At 39.2% G+C, this 24,667-nt stretch overlaps 1 protein-coding gene across 2 annotated transcripts in view; it reads right to left on the reverse strand.

Annotated features, from left to right (window-relative positions):
- Positions 1 to 24,667, reverse strand: part of Tbc1d12 (TBC1 domain family member 12) — a 75,127-nt gene that overhangs the window by 10,429 nt on the left and 40,031 nt on the right. The window contains exons 4-7 of one of the 2 annotated variants that reach the window (XM_021151623.2): positions 14,502 to 14,584; positions 11,492 to 11,609; positions 9,045 to 9,151; positions 1,674 to 1,754 (exon numbers count right to left, since the gene is read on the reverse strand). In XM_021151623.2, coding sequence (XP_021007282.1) covers positions 1,674 to 1,754; positions 9,045 to 9,151; positions 11,492 to 11,609; positions 14,502 to 14,584 — 389 coding nt within the window. The remainder of the gene's footprint in view (positions 1 to 1,673; positions 1,755 to 9,044; positions 9,152 to 11,491; positions 11,610 to 14,501; positions 14,585 to 24,667) is intronic. The other variant, XM_021151624.3, reaches the window with a different exon arrangement.

A 24,667-nucleotide genomic window follows, 5' to 3' on the forward strand; every position in this document is an offset into this window, starting at 1 on the left:
TGTTTTAATAGAAAACTGAGCCAGGCATGGGAATATAACCTGCAAACCCTGGAGGCAGAGGTGGAGGCAGCAAATTCACAGCTCAACGCTAGTCTGAGCTACATATGATACGACTGCATCTATAAATAAGGAAGGAAAAAAGGAAGGAAGGAAGGAAGGAAGGAAGGAAGGAAGGAAGGAAGGAAGGAAGGAAGGAAGGAAGGAAGAAGGACAGAGCAGAGCAGAGCAGAGGCCTCGTGGGTCATAATTCCATGCATGTTCACTTACTTTGCACTTTCAGTTCTTCACAAAAATCACTAAAACAGCCAACCTATTTCTTTTTTGGGGTTGTTTGTTTGTTTGTTTGTTTGTTTGTTTTTCGAGACAGGGTTTCTCTGTGTAGCTCTGGCTGTCCTGGAACTCACTTTATAGACCAGGCTGGCCTCGAACTCAGAAATCTGCCTGCCTCTGCCTCCTGAGTGCTGGGGTAAAAGGCGTGCACCACCACGCCGGGCACAGCCAACCAATTTCAAGATGACTCTTCCATGGTCCTCAAAACCAAGTCCTCTCCTTGACTACTCAGTAAGATTTCCCTTTCCTAATGGCTTTCATAAAATGGAAAAAAGAAATTTAAAAAGTGGTTTCTCACAAACAACCACTATGAGATAAGTTCTATTTATTTATTCACAGATACATTTTAAAGTTTTACTTATAGGCAAGAGAAGACATTTCTATTACTATTATTACTATCTCTATTATTATTATTATTATTATTATGAGTTTTTCAAAACAGAGTAACAGAGTAACAGCCTGGTTACCCTGGAACTCACTCTAAAGACCACCAGGCTGACCTTGAGCTCGAAAAGCTCCTCCTGGCTCTGCTTCCCAAGTGCTGGGATTAAAGGTGTGTGACACCATGCCCAGTGAGCTTGCTTTATAAAACAAAGGAAAAGAGGCTAGGACTACAGCTTAGTTGGTGAGTGCTTGCTCAGACCTGGGTTCAATCCCTAGCAGCACATAAACAGGAAACAGTAGCTCATAGCTGCAATCCCAGAACGTAGAGATAGAGGCAGGACATCAGAAGTTCAATATCGTCCTCAGCTACATAGTGAATTCAAGACCGGCCTAAATCAAATGAGAACCTACTTAAGAAAGAAAGCATGCAAATAAAACAAAAAGTGATATGATTAGGAAAATGATTCCCCATTATCAAAATACAAATTTAATAATCTGATACAAGAAAAAAAAATCTTCAAAGTGACTAAGAAAACTAACTGGCCAGGCAGAGGTAAGGATGGGAGTAATGGGTGAAATAAATGAACAAGGAGCAGGGCAGAGCACAGGAGAACTGAACTGTGTGCCGTTTACTAGGTACCAAGGAGGAGTTCAGAAGGAGTGAATAACGTCAGCCTGAAGTAACAGCTTGGTCTGATAACACTGCACTCAGCCCATCAGCTTCACCACTATGATTTGAATCCTGGGACTTGGGATAAACAGAGCAGACTTCCAGCCCAGCCTCTTGCTTCTACCTACTCTAAGCCTCCTCCCCTCCCACAGCTCAGAGTGCTTTCATGTACTAAACAGGCACTGCACTTACGGCAGCTAGCACAGCTTCTGGTACATGGCAGAAACATCCCGCCCGCCTGTCTATTCAGTATCTGGGTTTTGAGGTTCTCACTTGGAGACCCCCATACCTTCCGTGTCGTTCTCAGAGCTTGATTCACTGAAGCTTTTCCACCGTTCTTTTGCTCTTGAAAGAAAGATTTCATAAAGTTCTGGGGAAAAAAACCAAAAATTCATAAATAATACAAATAAATTCACACTTTAATTTTCACTTTTTTGTTTGTTTTGAGGAGCCCTTCCCCCAACACACACATGTAACAGAGTTTCTTTTTTTGAAGCCCTGGCTGTCCTGGAACTCACTCTGTAGACCAGGCCTGCCTGCCTCTGCCGCCAAGCCCTGGGACTAAAGGCGAGTACCACCACAACCTGGCTGATAACTGTCAGTCTTTACTTATATGGATCGGCTCTATCTGGTATAAGCAGGTATCAAACAAAATTGTGGCAAGCTGAAGCAAACTAGTTTTTTTGGAACTCTTCATTACATGTCTAGAAAGACAGCAAAAGACCCAGGAGCAGGTCATTGTGGGGAGCTAGTCCAGAGCATGGGAAGGTGGGGCTTCTGCTCAACAGCCACACTGGCCAAGAGCAGCCAAAAGCTGGGGCGTCAGACTACACTGCATTCCACTCTGCCAATTACTACCTCTGGGGCCTCAAGAACCTCACCTCACTGCTCTGGACTTGATCTTTTCATCTGTAAACGGGAATAAGTCATTCCCATTTATGGATTAGTACTGATTCTGTAGGTTCTGGTATCTTTTTTTTTTTTTTAATATTTATTTCTATTAGTACATCATAGCTGTCTTCAGACACACCAGAAGAGGGCATCTGATCCCATTACAGATGGTTGTGAGTCACCATGTGGCTGCTAGGATTTGAACTCAGGACCTTTGGAAGAGCAATCAGTGCTCTTAGCCACTGAGCCATCTCTGCAGCCCAGGTTCTGGTATCTTTTCATTTTCTTTCTTTTTTCCTTTTTGTTTTGTTTTGTTTTCTAAGACAGGGTTTCTCTGTGTACCCTGGCTGTCCTGGAACTCACTCTGTAGACCAGGCTGGTCTCAAACTCAGACATCCACCTACCTCTGCCTCAAAAGCTGGGATTAGGGGGCTGGCGAGATGGCTCAGCGGGAAAGAGCACTGACTGCTCTTCCGAAGGTCCTGAGTTCAAATCCCAGCAACCACATGGTGGTTCACAACCACCCATAATGAGAACTGACACCCTCTTCTGGTACACCTGACAACAGCTACAGTGTACTTATGTATAATAATAAATAAAATCTTAAAAAAAAAAAAAAGCTGGGATTAAAGATGTGTGCCACCATGCCTGGCATCTTCTTTTTCTTTTGAGACAGGTTCTCACTAGGTAACCCTAACTGTCCTAGGACTTGCTTTGTAGATTAGCATGCTGACACCCACATGCAGGGATTAAAGACATACACTAAAAACTTTATTTTTATATGTAAAATACAAACATGGTTTCTGAAAATACAAACTTAGAAAACAGCATGGGAAAAAACTAAGTTCCCTTCTCTAAGACGTATCTACTATAGTTAGCAGGGCTCTTATGAATGCTTCTAAACGTAAAGATGTGCCCAACTGATTTATATATCTTTAAAACCTCAGGGGTTGGAAAGACAAGAGCACTTACCACTCTTGCAGTGATTCCCAAGTTTACTTCCCAGTACCCCCATCAGGCAACTCACAATCACCTGCAACTACAGCCCCAGAGGATCCTACCCCTCTGGCCGCCATGGGCGCCTGCACTCACATACACATACCCTCACACAGGCATATACACATAATTAAACACAATAACAATAAATCTTTAAAACACCAAAGTGATGATATACTACATACATTGACTCATTTTACTTTGCTCCATTAGACATTATGCATTAGTAGACACAATTCTTGTTTAATTTTTCCCAGTGCTGGGGATTGAACCTAAGGCCAGGACTCTACCACTGAATTAAATCCCCAATCCTTTTTGTTTGTTTCTTTTCAACACAATATTCCAATGTATATAACAACTATACTATAACAAGTATTCTTACATAGTTAAGACTTTGGCTACACATATCTCAAACATTACAATTCTATTTCCCTTTTTACTTACTTATTACTACAAATGACTTGAAAATAAAAATTTAAAAGAAATAAAAAGTTAAAACTACTTATGTATAAATCCCTGAATGATTTGGTAGAGGAGGCAACTGCAATTTAAAAATGTATGTATATAATTGCTTGGGGTTGTCAATTATCAACTGCATATACTTTTCTAAATGTCAAGTTGTTTCCATGTTAGTTTCCCTCTTTAACCAAGTTTTAAATTGCCTTGAAAGAAGAGAAGGCTCCAGCTGACAAATCTATCACATGAGAAACCACAAAACTGATCTACTAAGAAAAATATGGTAACACATTTAAAAAAAAAAATCAAAAGAGTAACTTCCCTTTTGAGAAATTATAAGACATAAATAATATCCTCAGAGAGAAGGCCTTTGTCTCAGTTAATTTCACCTAGAATCTAAAAAGGGAGAGGTGGAATCAGGCCTAAAGACAGGACAAGCACAGGGTCTTATACTTGAATGGAGAATACTCTGGTTTCAGGATTTTAGTCTCAGATTTTGGGAAAATTATTGAGACATTCAACAAAGAGCACTTTCACAAGAAATACTCATATTTTAAATAACCAAAACAAATTTTTGGTATGGCTAATGATCTTATTTCCATTTTACAAATAAAAAAGATATCTAGATATCTTGTAGAGTAAGCACTTACAGACAGTAAGCAGTTTGCCCAAGGTCATAATCTAATACATGGTAGAATCAGATGTGACCCTATCTGACTAACTTTACAGCCTGTACTCCTAGCTAATATTTTTTATTGTTATAAATTGTATGATTAAAAATTTTCAAATAAGGGATCAATTATTAGGATGTAAAGTTACTAAGTTATAAGAGTGAGCTTTCCACGAAAAGAAAAGAGAATGAGTTTCCTATTTTTTTTTTTTTCAGACAGGGTTTCTCTGTGTAGCCCTGGCTGTCCTGGAACTCACTTTGTAGACCAGGCTGGCCTCGAATTCACAAGTCCGCCTGCCTCTGCCTCTGCCAGTGCTGGGATCAAAGGCGTGCACCACCACGCCTGGCCAAGTTTCCTATTTCATTTTCAACACATAAGTGTTTACTACAGAGACCCTAAAACTACACTGAAGTGAGTGACTTGTCATACTGCAAATCTCAACATGTCGGCACTGTGACATTTGTTTCACTGTCATACAACCTCACGTTCTAAGTTACCAAGTGAGCTACCACCCCATTCTAAAGCCAACTTTATCAGCAATAACAAGATCATTTAAAAATAAAACAAAATTTCAAATAACCACCAGTCAGTGCTTTTTAAATCTACAAGAAAACCATTTTCCTTTAACCTGTTCCACTGAAATCATTAGAAACCTGTGTCTTATTTAAAGATATTAAGTCACAGAAAGTCTAATATACCTTAAGGTGAATATGCCAAGCAAGTGCCCTATCACTAAACTATACAATATGCCACCAGCCTTTTCTGTTTTTCTTTCTTTCAGTACAGTAGGAAATGAACTTCCAGCTTTGATAGGCTTTGGTAGGTAAGCCCTCTTCCACAGAGCCTGGTCTGCTTGGAGTTTTGTGTTTTATTTTGTTGCTGTTGTTTTGGTTTTTTGATGTTACTGTTGTTTCAGACAGGTTCTCACTTTGTAGTCCAGGCTGACCTGGAACACGTAAAGCTCTGCCTGTCTCTGCCTCCTGAATGCTAAGATTAAAGGCTTACACCACATGTCCAGTTTCTACTTATCTACAGGATTTATCTTAGTTTCCCAGGCTGGCCTCAAACTAACTCTGTAACCTCTACAGGTCTTCAATTTGCAATTTTTCTGCCTCAACCTCCATGGCTTGAATTATAGGCCTATGCCACTATGCTAAGGACATTAAAATCTATTTCTTGAAGTTTTTAAAAATTATTCCATTATTTGGATGGAACAAGGGTGTGTGTGTGCAGGTCAGAGGAAAACTTGTGGGACCAGGTTCTCTCCCTGTGGACCCTAGGTATGGAAATTATCACGCTTCATAGAAAGCACCTTTTCCTGGATAAGCCATCTCGCCAGCCCTCTAAAAGCTGTCTGTTTTTTAATGTGTATGGGTCCTGGGTGCTCTGCCTGTCCATGTGTATGTACACCTTGCGTGTGTAGTGCTTATAGAGGACAGAAGAGAACATCAGATGCTCTGGAACTGGTTCTTTATCACTAATGCATCTCTCTCCAGCCCCAAGCTTTCTGTTTTTAAAAGTGAAGCGACCATGCTTGCACGGCTCCCATGAGAAGCTCACACCCCCGTTCTGGCATGTGTGTTAGGTTCTTCCTGAGCACCTATCCCTTAATCCTACTGTTTAAAATATACATGAAAATGTCTTAATAACATCAATTCTACTTTTAAAATGTTCATTACATGATACTTTTTATTTTGTTTTATTTGGTTTGGTTTTTTGAGACAGGATCTGTAGACCAAGCTGACCTGGAACTTGTAGAGATCCTCCTGCCTCTGCCTCTCCAGTGCTGGGATTAAAGGTGTGCACCAACACTGTCCAGCATATGATACTTTTGAAAATTAAAAAAAAATTTTAAATGACATTATCTTACTATGTAGCCCCTTCCTAGCATGGAACTTACTATGTAGAGCAAGCTCACTTCCATCTTAATAATAATTTCCATCTTAATAATAATTTCGTGCCTCTCCAGTGCTGGGATTAAAGGTGTGCACCAACACTGTCCAGCATATGATACTTTTGAAAATTAAAAAAAAATTTTAAATGACATTATCTTACTATGTAGCCCCTTCCTAGCATGGAACTTATATGTAGAGCAAGCTCACTTCCATCCCAGAGATCGTCCAGCTTCTGCCTCTGGTGAAAAATCAACTTTTAAAAATCATAAACAACTGAAATGTCCACACTTGATATCACTTTAGTGATTAAAAATAGACATGTGGATTTTTAATATTTTATCCAATTTCATATTAATGTTGACTACAGCAATGAAGATCTTTGTAAAAGTTTTTAAACCCAATCCTTTATAGATTCTTCTAGTAGATTTCTTCCACTGAATACTTAGAATTGAAATAAACAGATTAGTGATTTCTTTTTAAATGAAGATGTATTTGTTGTTATGGGACAGTGGCCTGAGCCCCCTGCTGCGTCCCGCGACTCCACATCCATCAACCACATCCATCCATCTTTAGTGCACTGCTCCTCTGACTTGAAAAGCTACCTCACTGGCCCTAAAAGGTTTTAGTTTTCAGAGATTTTAGAAATATTTCTAAATTATTTTCAATCATACCCTGTAACTATTTCATTTCACTTTAATGTCTTAGACTCTGAGAATAAAAACATGTGCTTTAATACTGTTCTAGCATGTATATTGACTTGGCCAGCATAGACAAATCATTCCATGTTATACCACTGACAAACTCTACTGACAGGAAGATCTAGGATAGTTAAAGTTTATATTATTACTTGTATTTTTCAGTAAATATTAGATATGTAATTTAAAAATACACCAGTAACTGAGCTGAAGAAATAGCAGTTAAGTGAACTGACTGCTCTTCTAGAGGTCCTGAATTCAATTCCCTGTAACCACATGGTGGCTCACAATCATCTGTAATGGGATCTGATGGCCTCTTCTGGTGTGTCTGAAGACAGCAACAGTGTGCTCATATACATAAAATAAATAAATCTTTAAAAAAAAACAGTAACTATATTCTTGACTTCTCTTTTTCTCTTCCTTCCTTCCTTTCTTCCTTCTTTTCTCTTTTCTTTTCTTTTCTTTTTTTTTTTTTTTGTTTTTTTTGTTTGTTTGTTTTTTTCGAGACAGGGTTTCTCTGTGTAGCCCTGGCTGTCCTGGAACTCACTCTGTAGACCAGGCTGGCCTCAAACTCAGAAATCCGCCTACTTCTGCCTCCCAAGTGCTGGGACTAAAGGCATGTGCCACCACTGCCTGGCTTCTTTTCTTTTCTTTTCTTTTCTTTTCTTTTCTTTTCTTTTCTTTCTTCTTTTTTCTTGAGAAAATGCTTTATGTAGCCCAAACTGATCTCTAATCTTTAATTGTTTAAATAGCTAAGGATGACCTTGAACTTGTGGGCCTACTGTCTCCACCTCCTGGTTTATGTAATGCTGGGGACCAAGCCCAGAGCCACATTTGTGCTAGGTAAATACTTACAAACAGTGTTAAACCCCTAGCCAGACAATATATTCCTTCTGCTACTATAGATCAAAGTAACCTGTGGTGTTAAATTAACTGTCTGCTTTAACACTATCACTCAGGCTGATTGGTACTTATTTTGAGAAAAAACAATTCTGAGACAATTTTATGTAGCCTTCCAACTATGTAGTATAGAATAGCCTTGAACTCCTGATGTTTCTTCCTGTTTCAAAGTCTTGTGTGCTGCGATTACAGCCATAAGATTATAGTCATGTTTCAGAATTTAAAAAAAAAAGGAAAAAAAAACTTTACATGAGTTTTTAGATCCTATTCACCTTTGCCATAATAAAATAGAAATGTGTGTAGAAAAAGATTACAGTCATGTGTCATGTCCAATTTTTTAATTATTTTATTTCTATTATTTTATTTAAACTTTTTCTTTAATTCATCAAATAAACTTAAGAAAATATGATAATTCCTTTAAAACTTTATCATTCCTTTCTAAACTTTCTCATTATTATCACTAGCATCACTGTTGGGTTTTCTGACACAGTTTCTATAGCCACCATAGCCTAGTCCAGCCTCCAATGTGCTATGCAGCCTGGCTGGACTCCAAACTGCTGCAGAGCTGCCGAGCTTGCCAAGCTCTGTGAGTATACACTGAGCTATCACGTCTGGCTAAACATCACGTCTGGAAAAGTAAAATCTAAACAACATACATACACAACAAAGCTGCTCAGGGAAACAAACCCATTTACTGTATTAACTTAAAAAAATAAGGAAAAAATCCAAACTCTCAAAGAACTAGTTAAACATTCAGCAGGAAAAAAAAAAAAAAATCAAGTTCCCTCAGGACACTGTTCATTGTTTGAGCACAGAGAAGCCGTCCCTCCAGGCACTAGAGTCACCTCTCCTCTGTGCACTCACTGCTCGCTGCACAGACGCTCACTAGCTTTAAATTATCTATACTTGCGGGATTTGGAGACTGTTGATAGCTGTAAACTAGAAGAAAAAAGCCCACAAATCTCATATATAAATAAATATATATATATATGATTTATTAAAGACATTAGCTATTACAAAGTCTGGGAGGGCATGAGGCATGCTCTGAAAGTGAAAGATATGGTAGTGTTTTTAAAATGGCAACTCTACTAATATGATTAATAAAACTCTGGAGATGATATTTGTGTGGGGGAATAACTGAACATAGAATACAAACCAGGAGTGATATTTAGTTCATTTCCTACAGCTAGACTCCAAACTTTCCCACGGACACTAGGGGGCAATCCCTGCCACCACAATTCTCGAACTCTTCTGGTACTACGCCTAGAATTAAAGGAGGAGAAAAAAGGAAAATGTTACTTTTTGTACCAAAAACACTAGTTGCGTGATGGCTTACCTATGGCCAAGTGATCAGATGATTTTTAAGGATTTAAAGTGTTAAGTATGTAATGCATTCTTTCCTTTGAGTTCATGCCTATGGGCCATGAAAGACGTTAAAGATGGGCTAAGGGTAATTAAGGAGAATAGCCTCTGACAGATGTTACTTATACTAAAGATATCATCAGAAAATCAGAACCATATGGACAATTATTAAAAATTAAAAGGACATAAATGTTCTGCCAATTCAATAACAAAACTAAAATCACAAAGAACCTACTATGAGTAAGGCCTGGGTAAGGCTCTAGGCTTTATGGAACAGTAGGTCACTAAAAAGGAGTATAGGCTTTAGAATCAGACCTAGATTCAAATCTAGTTCAAGCACACATTGTATAACCTTGAGCAAATCTCTTAGCGTCTCTAATATTGCACTGAATAACCTTGAGTAAGATAAATGTGAGTAAAAATATAAATGCCTTATAAAAGTACTAAGACCCAAATATAAATTACTTAATATAGACAATGTAACATCATAGTTTCTATTTTTAAAAAACTATTTATTTATTTATTTATTTATTTATTTATTTATTTCATATATGTGAATACACTGTTGCTGTCTTCAGACACTCCAGAAGAGGGCACCAGATCCCATTACAGATGGTTGTGAGCCACCATGTGGTTGCTGGGAATTGAACCCAGGACCTCTGGAAGAGCAGCCAGTGCTCCAGCACTCATAGTTTCTTATACAGGGAATATATTCTAAACTCTAAAGCCACAAATAATACCAAGCTACCAATTTCCTTACACAAATATATCTATGCTAAAAATGAATTTGTAACTTGGACATAAGAGATGAACAAAAGCTAACAATAAGAATAGAATTAAAAGGATAGACTCTGTGTGCTATGTAAATATACTCCCTCTCATTCACTCACTCACGCATGATAGGACACTTCTAGTTTTCGGCGTAAAGGACGTACTTTACAGCTGCCTTTGACAAAGCTGACCCAGCTAGTGTTTCCTAGGTAAAGGAAGAGCTACTTAACAGAAGCTCTGCAACAGATAACAGCAGCTCTGGTAACTCAAGTGCCACTGAGTGAGTGACGGCACCACGTGGCAAGGTAGGACAGAGGAGGACTTATGGCCAGGAGACAGGTGCAGCACAGACTTCACTGGGCTTCTCAGAAGAACACACAATTTAAAACTTTGAATTTCTAGAAGTTTTTATTTATATGTAATTAGCTAATTTTCCATTTTTAGACTACAGGCAACTGAATCTTCACACAGTGAGCCTGGATAAGAAGGACTGTGTGTCTGTCACATTGCTAACAATTAAAACATTGTCAATGTATGCCCTACATACATTGTAGAATGTACTTCAACCCTTTTGCCCACAAGGAAGATAAAACCTATGTAGAAATATTGTCAAGAAAGAAGAGACCAAGCCAGGCGTAGTGGCGAACGCCTTTAATCCCAGCACTCGGGAGGCAGAGGCAGGCGGATTTCTGAGTTCGAGGCCAGCCTGGTCTACAAAGTGAGTTCCAGGAGAGCCAGGGCTACACAGAGAAACCCTGTCTCAAAAAACCAAAAGAAAAAAAAAAAAAAAAAAAGAAGAGACCAACACAGGGGCGGGAAAAGCAAGAATACTAGCCTCAAGGCGCCATACGACTTTTACAGGGCAAAGACCATAGTTCCCATGGTTTCTTAGTTAAAAGAACAGCATTTTAAAAACGTTTTATTGTTTTTTACATTCTTTCTTTCTTTCCATATATCTATTTGTTTGTAGACACTGTCTCTCTATGTAGTTTTGGCTGATCTGGAACTCATTATTATCCAGGCCGGTATTGAATTCCTCCCGTCTCAGCTTCCAGACTTCTGGGATTACAGGCACGCAACCATATTCAACTTTAGAAACACTTTTCATCATCTGATAAATGTACCTTATATTTCTCTATGTAATGAGTTCTTCCAGTAATGAATGTTTTATAATTAGTGTTGTATTAGAATTAGGAAAAATGGTAATTTAGAAGAATAAAGGTTTCCTGAGTCATTCCATGGGTTTCAGAGAGCAGGTAAGATGTTGACAGCACAGAGGATGGTCAGGAAGAAAAGTATGCGTTAGAGACAGGAGCTCATGAGAGTGTAGAGAAAGACATGCGTTTCGGGCAATGGTTAATAGCATAATTTAGCTACAGCATAAGCTCCATGCTGAGAAGTGATAGTACAGACTTGGAAAGGATGAAGTGTTGGAGACACACTAGACTCTGGAGAAATCTGCTTACTTACATCACTTCCCAATTGGGCAGTATTTCATTGATCCAAATTACCATTGCACTTGCAATGCTTTCTTCCTGCTTAAATCGTTCTTTCATTATTCTTTTTCTTTTATGTGCTTCTTTAATTTCTGTTTTGAACAAGTAAGAATTATTTCAATATAAATGAGCTAGACCAAAATCCCTTCCTTTTGTACCTTAAGTCTATAAGGATTCAAGAAGGACCTTCTCATAGTTAAAAAAAAAGAAAAGAAAAGAAAGAAAGGGGGAGAAAAAGAAGAAACACAAAGCCCTGTCTAACATCATTTTAAAGTATCTTCTATCTTATAAAAGTAATGGGATAAAGGGCAAAAATCAATTTTAAACAATGGCCAGTGAATTGCTATGTTGCTTCTTTCTTTCTGGCTGTTGTTGTTGCTGCTTTGTTTTTCGCTTTGGTTTAATCGAGACAAGGTCCTATGCTAACTGGCTGTTCTATACATCTTTCTTCTCCTTCTTTTCTCTTTTATATCCTTTATTTTTTCAGGTAGTCTCAAGTAGGCCAGGCTGGCCTTGTTATGAAGCTAGAATAACCCTGAACTCCTGATAGCCCAGCTTCTACCTCCCAATGTGGGGATAAAGGTGTGTGCCACCACCACTGGCTTATGCAATACTGAGGCTCTAAGCCAGGACTTGGCCTACACTAGGCAGGCACTCTCTCCAGGCTGTAAGGTATGGCAGGGTCTCTTCTAGGATAGCCTGGAATTCAATCTGTACACCAGGTTGTCCTCACACATACTTCCTCATCCTCCTACCACTGCCTCCTAGGGCTGGGAGTGCGGGTGTGCACCACCATGCCTGGCTGCTTATATTACACAGTTGTTTACTTCATCTATAAAATAAAATCTGTTGATGAAATAATTACAATAAAAACTGCAGGCAACTAACCAAGGGCCACTTTTCATACAATGGATTATTAATCTCAACATAAACAATATATTTTAAATGATGTTGCCAATGACACTATTATTATATAAACACCTTTTAGCATGGTATTTTATTTTACTAATTAGGTCAAAATAAAATGTTCTCAACAAACAAAAATGACATACCTCTGAATTTAGAGGTCACAATTTTGGAACAAAAGCTGCCTCAAACATAAAGAAAAGTGGGATCTTTATCAAAAGTTATAAAACCAGGTGATGGTAACACACATCTTTAATCGCAGCACTCAGGAGGCAGAGGCAGGTTGATCTCTGTGAGTTCAAGGCCAGCATAGACTACAGAGTGAGTTCCAGAATAGCTAGGGCTACACAGAGAAAGAAACCCTGTTTCAAAAAAAAAAAAAAAAAAAAGCAAACCAAATCAAACCAAACCAACCAACCAACCAAAAAGTTATTTAAAAAAAAAAAATGCTAGAACCAGTAAGAACTTGTAGATTAGCTAGCCGAACTTTGTGTTTCCTGTGTGTCTCTGAATGTGACTCAAAGGGCCAACAAGAAGCCAAGCACGTGCTGTACACCGCTGTTTTATGTATCCAGATTATATATGTAAATGTCTTTAAGACAGAAGCATTAAACAAGAGGTTAAAAGCCTAACCTAGTCACCTACTTCCAGTTTACAGAAAAGGATGCACAATGGGCATACTCGGAGTACCACAGTCAGAAACCACACATCATTGGATTAAGCCTAAAACATTGGGATGCCCAACATCTTACTATTTCTTCTTATTTCTATTATACCATGTGCCATCTACTTCTCAATAAATATTAGCCAAATAATAAAATAGTAAATAAAAGCTTTCTGGCTATGCTAAAAAATATTTTTTTTTCCTTTTTTTTTTTTTTCAAAACAGGTTTGGTTGGGTTTTTTGTTTGTTTTTTTCAAAACCTGTGTAGCCCTGGCTATCCTAGAACTTACTCTGTAGACCATGCTGGCCTTGAACTCAAGAAGTATTTTTAATTCTATGCACTAAAATAAACTCAGCCAGTGTTCAAATAATTAGGAATTTTAGAAGGCTGTAACTGGGCTTTTATATACCTCATGTTTACTGTAACATTAAAGACACAACGTTACTCAGGAAATAGCAGCACAAAGCAGAGCTGTATGCTACTAAAACATAGTCCACTTGCTCAAGTCAAAGAAAAAAATCAGTTAATAAATTTCATCTTAAAATATATACAAAATAAATATTTCAAAAATATATTAGAAATACATATTTATAAAAATGAGTATCCTAAACTAATGATGGTCAGTACATATTCTGTATAGTGTTAAAGTAAACTTATATGTATTTGGCGGGAGGACAGGAGGAAAAGAGAATGAATAAAACTATGATTTGTGCTAATGAGAGTATTTATAAGCTGGGCGTGGTGGCGCACGCCTTTAATCCCAGCACTCGGGAGGCAGAGGCAGGCGGATTTCTGAGTTCGAGGCCAGCCTGGTCTACAAAGTGAGTTCCAGGACAGCCAGGGCTACACAGAGAAACCCTGTCTCGAAAAACCAAAAAAAAAAACGAAAAAAAAAAAAAAGAGAGAGTATTCATAAACCTAACTCAGTGACAGCCCTGAGATTTTAGATAGACTTTACTAATTATAAAAGCAAAATTTAGCTTCAAACTATATTTTGACAGTAAATTAGAAAACTATAACTAACACCAGAAGACTGACTGCTATTGCATAAAAATTATTAAATGTAAAAGACCTAAAGTCTAAACACTCTAAAAATGAAGTGCTAGGAATAAGGCTCACGACTAACATCTTTATCGTCCTCTTTAATAGAAAGGAAACGAAAAGAAAAACCATGTCTGGGCATGGCGGCTCACGCCTACCATCCCAGAACTACAGAGGGTGAGTCCTGAAATTTATGATGAGCTCAAGATGGCTTCATAGTGAGACTCGGTCTCAAAAAATTAAAAACAAACAACAAACCCTAAAATAAACCTAAATTATAAAAAAAAAATGCTAGAGAAAAATAAGAATTATTTTAATAAAATGAAATAGTTAAAATCTACAAATTAGCATCCCACTGTAATTCAAATGTACCTCGTTTTTTAGCTTCGGCCACCATCTCATCATACTCCTGCCGGTGACGCAGCGCTTCTTCCACAGATTTCGCAGGAAGATTCCTTTTGTAGAAAAAACAATTAAAAATGTTAAAAAACTCTTAAATTTGCAACCTTTTTAGAACCAGTTACAAAAAATGTGGCTAAACTAAATTTACTTTCAGAAAAAATGTGAATGAGCCTACACGGTGGCTCAGACCTTGTGAATGAGCCTACAGGGTGGCTCAGACCTTGTGAATGAGCCTACACGGTGGCTCAGACCTTGAACCCCAGCACTCAGGCTGAGGTCAGCCTGGTCTCTCCTCTCTAGCAACAAAGAAAGGTAAATGAAAGCTTAAAAGCAACTCTGTATTTCAAAACAAACTCAGAATTCAGATTCCTTGTATTTATTGTGTGTGTATATAGTTTACGTTTATATATTTAAGCATATATTGTATGTAAGTATGTATGCCTGAGGTTGAGTTTATGTATTTTTAAAAGATTTTATGTATGTGTGTGTGTATGTGTGTGTGTGTATATGTGTGTGTGTGTGTGAGTACACTTCAGACGCACCAGAAGAGGGCATCAGATCCCATTACAGATGGTTGTGAGCCACCATGTGGTTTCTGGGAATTGAACTCAGGACCTCTGGAAGAGCAGTCAGTGCTTTTAACTGCTGAGCCATCTCTCGAGCCTTATGAGTTTAGTATTGACGTCCAGTGTGTGAAGGTGCTTGCAGAGCCAGAAGGCGCTGGATCTCCTGAGGATGGAGTTAAGGATGGAGATAAGCTGCCTATGTGGGTGCTAGGAAGTGAGCCTAGGTCCTCTGAAAGAACAGTACTTGCTCACTGATCTCTCAGCCCCATATTTATTTATTTATTTATTTATTTATTTTTTGGGTTTTTTTGAGACAGGGTTTCTCTGTGTAGCCCTGGCTGTCCTGGAACTCACTCTGTAGACCAGGCTGGCCTCGAACTCAGAAATCCACCTGCCTCTGCCTCCCGAGTGCTGGGATCAAAGGCGTGCGCCACCACACCCGGCCATATTTATTTTTAAAAGGTTTGTATTGCGTGTGTGTTTGTGTGTTTGTGTGTATGTGTGTGTGCACGTGCGTGTGCGTGTGTGTGTGAGTGAAGGGGTCCGGGGAGAGGCCTGCACATGGTGGTCTAAGGGCGACTTGCAGGAGCTGCTTCTTGACTTCTACTATCTGGTCCCAGAGACAGAGTTCAGGTTCTCCAACTTAATGGTTGCATCCACTGAGCCTAAACTCTTTTGACATACAACTGAAAACATATACAGACTGCAGTGATGCACACTCACTTATATTCCTAGCACTTGGGAAGCTCAAGCAGGTTGTTGTAAATTTGAGGCTAGTCTGGGCTACACACTAAGCTCCTGACCAGCCTGGATTATAGCAAGAGTCCCTGTCTCTAAAAGAAAAATTAAAAATTGTTTTTCAAATAATAGCATGGGAGCCAGACACAGTGGTGCATGCCCTAAATCCCAGCACTGGGGAGGTAGAAGCAGGCCTATAAATCTCTGCAAATAGTCTACACAGTGAGTTCCAGGACACCCAGAGCTACACACTGAAGGAAGCAAAACAAAATGAAACAAAACATAAACAAACAAATACACAAGAGACTGGAGAAAAGGCTCAGCAGTTTGGAACAGTGGCTGCTCTTACAGAAGACTGGGACTCAGTTTCCAACACCCGTGTAGTTGCTTGTCTATAATTACAGTTCCTGGGGATCCAATGCCACCTTCTAGCTTTCATGGGTACCTGCACACACTTAGTGACCATGTAAACACACAGGTAAACATTCACACAAATAAATCTTTCTCTTTTTTTTTTTTTTTTGAGACAGTGTTTCTCTGTGTAGCCCTGGCTGTCCTGGAACTCACTTTGTAGACCAGGCTGGCCTCGAACTCAGAAATCCACCTGCCTCTGCCTCCTGAGTGCTGGGATTAAAGGCGTGCATCACCACGCCCGGCTCATAAATCTTTCTCTTAAGTCTTAAAAAAAGAATAGAATGGTTTGATTTTTGACAAATATATAATCCATACAAATAACGTACTAAGAAAGATATATACACAATTTCCTCAGAACTTTTTTTTTTTCTAAGACAAGGTTTCTCTGTGTAGCTCTGGCTGTCCTGGAACTCACTGTAGACCAGGCTGGCCTCAAACTCAGAAATCTGCCTGCCTCTGCCTCCCGAGTGCTGGGATTAAAGGCGTGCGCCACCACACCCGGCTTCCTCAGAACTTTTATATACCCAATATTGAATCCACATCTCATAAAATCCCACCTTTGATTTCAATCACTGCATACTAGTTCATGGTCCTTACAATTTCTTTTTTTTTGTTTTATTTTTTCATGACAGGGTTTCTCTGTGCAGCCCTGGCTGTCCTGGAACTCACTCTCTATAGACCAGGCTGGCCTCGAGCTCACAGAGATCCACCCAGCTAACCATAACATTTTCTCATGTCAAGCTCCGTTTTGCACGGGTCTGCCTCACACTCTCAATCCTCTTGGCTTAACCTCCTGAACAGTAGTAGGATTGAACTGTTCAGGTGAACAAGCATGTGTCACCATGCTTGACTTTATATCTAATTCTTCTTTTGTTCAATCTAGGTTTAAACTGTGTGATGTATATAAAGTTTTCTTTTTAACTTGTGAAAAGTATTCCATCTATTTATCCATATTGATGGACATTTGGGTGGTTGTTTCCAATATGGAACTTTTATGAATAAAGTTAGCATAAAGAACTAATGTTAATTCTTTCAAGCATCTATTTTCACTTCCCTTAAGTAAATACTGAGAAGTACAATTTTTTACGTCCATGATAAATACAGGTGTACTTTGTAACAAACTATCTAACTGGTTTCCTCTTATTAGAATTTAAAAATAACATTCTCCCTACAAGTTTTGACAGTTAATCCCATATATATATGGGTCAATGGCTTTACAGAGTTTGTAATTAGATATATAAAAATTCAAAAAGAAATAAATTTGTAGGGTCGGTGAGATGGCTCAGTGAGTAAAATGCTCACCACTTCAGCCAGGCAACTTGAGTCCAATCCCCAGAACACACAATGGAAGGAAAGAACTGAGTCCTGAGAATCGGCCTGTGAGCTCCACACATATGCCATGGCACATATATACCTGCACAAGAGTATATGCATGTGCACATACAACAATAGTAAATAAGGTGTGACTATAAATATTCAAATTCCATGCTCCAGCTCCTGTTCTCTTTTCAAGTTAACCAGATTATTCCAGTATGTTATAGCAAGGAGGAATTAAGTCTAAGAGTTCTGTTTAGGCCATAAAGGAAAAGTTTACCCTCTTGTCTTATACAACTAGAAGATACACTAACTAGCAGTTCTCAGGCAATGCATGACCAGTAGTAAAGGACATTGATCTTTATGAGGAAACTTCTGGTGTTACCATCTGGAGTTTCCAGGTCTCAGCAGCAAAGGGAATGCATAAAATGATGCCACCAATCATCCAGTCTTTCTGAGTTGAGCAGACAGGAGTTGGGGGATCTAAGATAGCTAGAACAAAGAGAAGGCTCCTACAGAGATTTCCCTCACATATCTGGGGTAAGTAATTAACTCGTGGCCAAGGAAAGAGCCAGCAGAAAAGAGCATCCAGCACACTTTCAAAGTACCAAGTTCTTATACAGGCACGACCTCAGCATGAAAAACAGTTAGCCCAAGACTGAAAGCTACTCTGGAGTTGCTCTAACAAACAGAAGATGAAAAAGCACAAGCCAAGGCTAGAAAGATGGTTTCTGGTTAAGATACTTCCTGTTCAAGTTCAGGTCCTAGCATCCATGTCTGTGACTTCAGCCCTGGGAATAGGACACCTTCTGGAGTCTCGGGGCACCTGCCCTCATACCAATACAGACACACATGTATACAAACAATTAAAAATTAAAGACTTCTTGTAACAAAAAGAGGATCGAGCCAATTCTAAATAATTGATATCAGACTAAAAAAATCATTAAAAGAATACAAAAGGTCAACTATACAATTATGCAAAGTACAGTGTCTTTTACATTACACAAAAGAGAAGCAAAGCACAGAACTTAACAAGAAAAGTCTACCCACAAAAATGCCACTGTAACAAAATTGTATAACAAAATGATAATAAATAGCTTTTCCTGTTTGCTTGTTTGCTTTTGTCTTCTGGGGCTTTAGGGTTTTTTGTTTTGCTTTGTTTTTTGCTTTGCTTTGTTTTGTTTGGCTTTGCTTTGCTCTGTTTTTTTTTTTTTTGTTTTGTTTTTAAATTAGGTATTTTCCTCATTTACATTTCCATTGCTATCCCAAAAGTCCCTCATACTCTCCCCCCCACACACACCTCCCTACCCACCCACTCCCACTTCTTGGCCCTGGCATTCCCCTGTACTGAGGCATATAAAGTTTGCAAGACCAATGGGTCTCTCTTTCCACTGATGGCTGGCTAGGCCATCTACTGATACATATACAGCTAGAGACAAGAGCTCCGGGGGTACTGGTTAGTTCATATTGTTGTTCCACATATAGGGCTGCAGATCCCTTTAGCTCCTTGGGTACTTTCTCTAGCTCCTCCATTGGGGGCCCTGTGATCCATCCAATAGCTGACTGTGAACATCCACTTCTGTGTTTGTTAGGTATAGTCTCACAAGAGACAGCTATATCAGGGTCCTTTCAGCAAAATCTTGCTAGTGTATGCAATGGTGTCTGCGTTTGTCGGCTGATTATGGGATGGATCCCCAGATATGGTAGGTATGCTTTGCTCTGTTTTAGAGACGGAGTCTCTACTATGTAGCTCTGGCTGGCCTCAAACACTCAGAGATCAACTTGCCTCTGCCTCCCAACTACTGGGCTTAAAGGTATGTGCCATTACACCTGACTTAAAATGCTTTTATAAATATAACATATAGACACACACACACACACACACAAAATCACACACATGCTAAGAAACTCAAGAACCAAAGGAAACTTCCCTTTTTCCTTTCTATTGCAGAGAGAACCTAGAGCCTCATTGATAGCAGATGCTGACCTCTGAGGCTCGCCTCTAGCACCCAAATAAGGCAATCATAGATGAAAAATATAATGTCTAACTTTAGAAACACCTCAAGTAAAATTTCCAGATTACATATTGAAGAAAAATATTGGTGACATTAAATTAAACCTATAATAAAAACCACGGGAGGTAGAGCTGTGGCTCAGCACTGAAAAGCACTTGTTGTGCTACACACATATACACAGAGGCAAAATATTCAAACACATAAAATAAATCTGAAATCATTAAAAATAGCTGGGCAGTGGTGGTGTACATCTTTAATGCCAGCACTCAGGAGGCAGAGGTGGGCAGATCTCTGTAAGTTCAAGGCCAGCCTGGTCTACAAAGCCAGTTCCATGACAGCCAGGACTCCACAGTGAAACCTTGTCTTAAACAAACAAACAAACAACCAAAAAACCAGCAAAAAAACAACAAACAACAAAAAGAAAAGAAACAGAGTCTAAAAGTTTAGTAATTAGAAGACTACACATACAAAGACAAACTCAAAAGGGAGACAAACATACCGAAGCATACCATAATCTGAGGAAAGCAGAAATGAAAAATACTAAAATACTCAGAAAATTAGTTACTGCCAACACACCAACACTGAAAGAAGCATTAAAGGGTCTTCCAGCAGAAGGAAAATGATAACACAGAGAAGTCGGCAAGAGAGCATAATAGTCCATGCTGTGACCTGGGAGTAGAGACTGGAAAAATATTCTAATACTTTCAACCTGCCACTCACACACAGAAAACTCATGTTAGCAGACAATTTTACACTATATATCTTCATTGCAGTTTTAGTGCTTTAAAAATGAATGTTCAAAATAAGTATTAGATATAAACTTTTAAAATCTGTGTAAATAATTGGCTTACTCCCTAACTCTAAGTTCCAGTGCTGACTTCTCCAGTTAATCATACACAAAATGTATAATAGGTATTCAGCTATTAAAATACAAAGTTGAATCAACCACATAGTAAATATTCTATCAATCTGTGTTGTTATTTTATTTTGAGATAAGGCTTCAATGGAATTTCTCTATATAGACCAGGCTGGCCTTGAACTGAGAGAGATCAGCCATCTTGGCTTGAGTGTCACCATGTTCAGCAATGTCTAACATCTGAAGGAGAGGAGAGAGCTTCCATCCCGTGACTGGTGGGTATCGATATGCTGTGCAGTAAACAAAAAAAGAAACAGTGCATACACAGAAAATTAAGGTATTTACTTTTTCTAAAAATTCAATCATTTTTACAACCTGTGTGAAGAAATAAAGCGGGTGTGGGGGTGGCTGAAGAGGTGGTTTAGTGGTTAAGAGCACTGGCTCTTCAGCCTGTGTTATATAGTAAGACCTGGTTTCAAAATAAAAACATGCTAACTTGAACCTGTCTGCATCCACAAACAGAAAAAAATAAACTACAAAATTACTAAGGTCTCTGCTCCAACTTCTCAGCCTCTGGCTGGCTAGCTGGTATCTGACCTAAATCCATCAGAAGTCACTCTTTGGGAGAAAGGTTAGGCGTTCTAGTTGGTACTCAGGCTGCACCCAGGTGTTACCATCTGATTTTATCCTTCATAACACTAAACTTTCATTTACCTCAGTTTTCTACACCTATTTTCAACTCATTTATGTAGAAATAAGCAAGGAGTGATTAAGCATTCCCACATTCCAGCACTGTTTCAAGATACAATTGGTTTAAGTGACACTAATATAAGACACATAAATCAGTTCCCTTCTAAAACAGCCTCATTCAAATTTAAGGACAATTCATTATAGCAACTCAGAGATGAACGGAACAGAAATCACACTTAATCTCTAGGTTACAGATGACCAGATGCATGGAGTGAAAAAGCTCCAATACTTGTTTTAATAAATTATTAATTTTAGACTAATAAAATAAAAACAAGACAAGTCCTTTTTCAGGTGCTTATACAATTTCAGTAGGCTGAGCTCATACACAAATACAATGTATAGACTATTATTTCAAGCCAATTTCAATTCATATTATTTCAAGAAGTTTATGCAGGCTGTCATAAAGGATTTAAAAAGTAGATATAGGGGCTGGAGAGATGGCTCAGAGGTTAAGAGAACTGGACTGGTTCCCAGCACCCACACAGAGGCTCATAACTGTAACTCCATTTCCAGGGGATTCAATCCCTTCTTCTGACCTCAGCAGGCACCAGACACATATGCAGGCAAAACACTCATACACATAAAGTAAACTAAATAAGTAAGAGGAAAATTTTTTAAAAAGAAGTAGATATCACTGGAAGAGTGAAGATGTCAACATATAAAAATATATGTAAAGATATATCCTCTGGTACAACAACTCTGGAAAGTCTGGCAGTTCCTCAGAAAATTGAACATAGTATTACCTGAGGACCCAGCTATACCACTCCTGGGCATATACCCAGAAGATGCTCCAACATATAACAAAGGACACATGTTCCACTATGTTCATAGCAGCCTTATTTATAATAGCCAAAAGCTGGAAATAACCCAGATGTCCTTCAACAGAGAATGGATATAGAAAATGTGGTACATTTACATGATGGAGTACTATTCAATTGAATTTGTGAAATTCTTAGGCAAATGGACAGAACTAGAAAATATCATCCCGAGTGAGGTAACCCAATCACAAAAGATCACACATGGTATGCACTCACTGATAAGTGGATATTAGCCCAAAAGCTCTGAATATCCAAAATACAGTTCACACATGAAGCTCAAGAAGAAGGAAGACCAAAGCGTGGGTGTTTCGATCCTTCTTAGAAAGGGGAACAAAATACTCCCAGGAGCAAATATGGAGACAAAGTGCAGAGCAGAAACTGAAGGAAAGGCCATCCAGAGACAATCCCAGATACAGTCACCAAACTCTGATACTATTGTGGATGCTAAGAAATGCTTGCTGAAAGGAGCCTGATAGAGCTGTCTCCTGAGAGGCCCTGCTAGAGTTTTATAAACAGAGTCAGATGCTCACAACCAACCAATGCACTAAGTGTGGGGTCCCCAATGGAGAAGCTAGAGAAAGGACTGAAGGAGCTGAAAGGGTTTGAAACCCCATAGGAAGAACAACAATATCAACCAACCAGACCTCCCAGAGCTCACCAACCAAGGAGTACACATGGCTCCAGCTGCATATGTAGCAGAGTATGGCCTTGTCCGGAATCAATGGGAGGAGAGGTTTTTGGTCTTAAGAAGGCTTGATAGATGCCCCAGTGTAGGGGAATCGAGGGTGGGGAGGTGAGAGTGAGTGGATGGGTGAAGGAACATCCTCATAGAAGCAGGAGGATGGGGGATGGGATAGGGAGTTTCGGGGGTGGGGAGGGAACCGGGTAAGGGGATAGCACTTGAAATGTAAATAAATTTTTAAAAATTAATTAATTAATTAAAAAATAAAGACAGGGTTGGGGCCGAAGAGATGACTCAGTAGTTAAGAGCACTGACTGCTCTTCTAGAGGTCCTGAGTTCAATTCCCAGCAACCACATGGTGGCTCACAACCATCTGTAATAGAATCTGATGCCTTCTTCTGGTGTGTCTGAAGACAGCTACAGGGTACTCATATACATAAAAAAAAAAAATCTTTTTTAAAAAAAGATATATCCTAGCACTTAAAAGAATAGAAACAGCTGGGCAGTGGTGGCACACCCCTTTAATCTCAGCACTTGGGAGGTAGAGGCAGGCGAATTTCTGAGTTTGAGGCCAGCCTGGTCTACAAAGTGAGTTCCAGGACAGCCAGGGCTACACAGAGCAACCCTGTCTCAGGGGGAAAAAAAAAAGAATAGAAACATGAGAGGAAGTACGGATAAGGAGGCTGCAGTCCGGTGAAGACACTACCATGAACAGAGGTAATAAAGACGATGGAAAGGGTGCACAACGTAAAAAACCAAGGTGTGAAGGGTTCAAATACTGTAGAAACTTCTTGTGAGAAAGCATTTATATTCTTGTAAAGTATCTGTTGTTTAAAATGAATTTTAGAAGTTTAGGATGGAAACTCAAGTTACCTACCACGCCAGGAGTCTATCTAAAGACCCTCAACCAAATGTTCTTTCCTTGCTTAAGTAAGCATTCATGCTTTCCTGCAAATGACTGTTCTAGAAAAGGAATCTTGAATTTGGCCTCATTTGTTTTTATACCTGGAAGTCTGAAATGAAAGTTCTACATGGTCTCATTATTAACTATAGGAGCTTGCGGGGAAGGGAGGATGATACCGGGATTTCACTGCATACCCCAAGGTTGGCCCAAACATCACTACAGAGCATAGGTTAGTGTCTAACTTCCGGCAATGCTTTTGCCTCAGCTATCCAAGTGCTGGAATAACAGCTTTGAGTCAGTGCTCTCAGCATCCATTACCAGGTTCCTAAAATGATTAAAAAAAAAAAAAAACATCAATAGAAAAAGTATTGAGAATAAACTTCCTACACTGAGAACTTACTTAGAGGTATCTAGCAGGGGAGTGTGACTGCTTACACACTTGTCCTTCTCCATCAGGCAGGCCATCCTCTTCAACCAAGCACACTGCCTTAAGAAGGACATGTGTAGAAAGCACAGCTTAGAATAACACTGCAGAAACCAGGACTGTTAATCATGTGGGCCTGTTTTCTTCAGAGGCAGGAAATGAATAACACCTAGTCACCTGGAATGCCAGAGTGAAAATCTGATGATCTCTCTGTTCTTCTATGAGCCAGCCCTCTGGAACCTCCCAATATGCACTGTCCTAGTCCTGAGCTTCAGCTCTCAAGTGAAGAGAGCATATCCCTACGGAAGAGGCCCCATGTGCTTTGCATCCTCCGATAGGATCTGTCCGTATGCTTATCACAGATCTGTCTCTAGGTCCTAGACCTGAGCTCTGTTTATCAGCCAATAGAATTCATTCTTCATGTAAAGGCCACAACAAATTCCGTAGTTAAATGTATAAGGAAAATAAACCAGAGGGTCAGTCTCTGGAGGTCTTGGCCTAGTGCCCACAAAAATGGCACTGGCCTGAGTTTTCATTCTTCTCTCTCCCTCTACAGTCTGCTTTCTTGCCAGTGGCAATTCCTTCAGGAACCCTTTAATACATGTGAAGGAGTGAAAGACCTCCACCCAGACAAATAGGTCAATCAGTCCAATTA

The sequence above is a fragment of the Mus caroli genome, unplaced genomic scaffold (assembly GCF_978045245.1).
Source record: "Mus caroli unplaced genomic scaffold, Mus_caroli_1 scaffold_20, whole genome shotgun sequence".
Taxonomy (NCBI): Eukaryota; Metazoa; Chordata; class Mammalia; order Rodentia; family Muridae; genus Mus; species Mus caroli.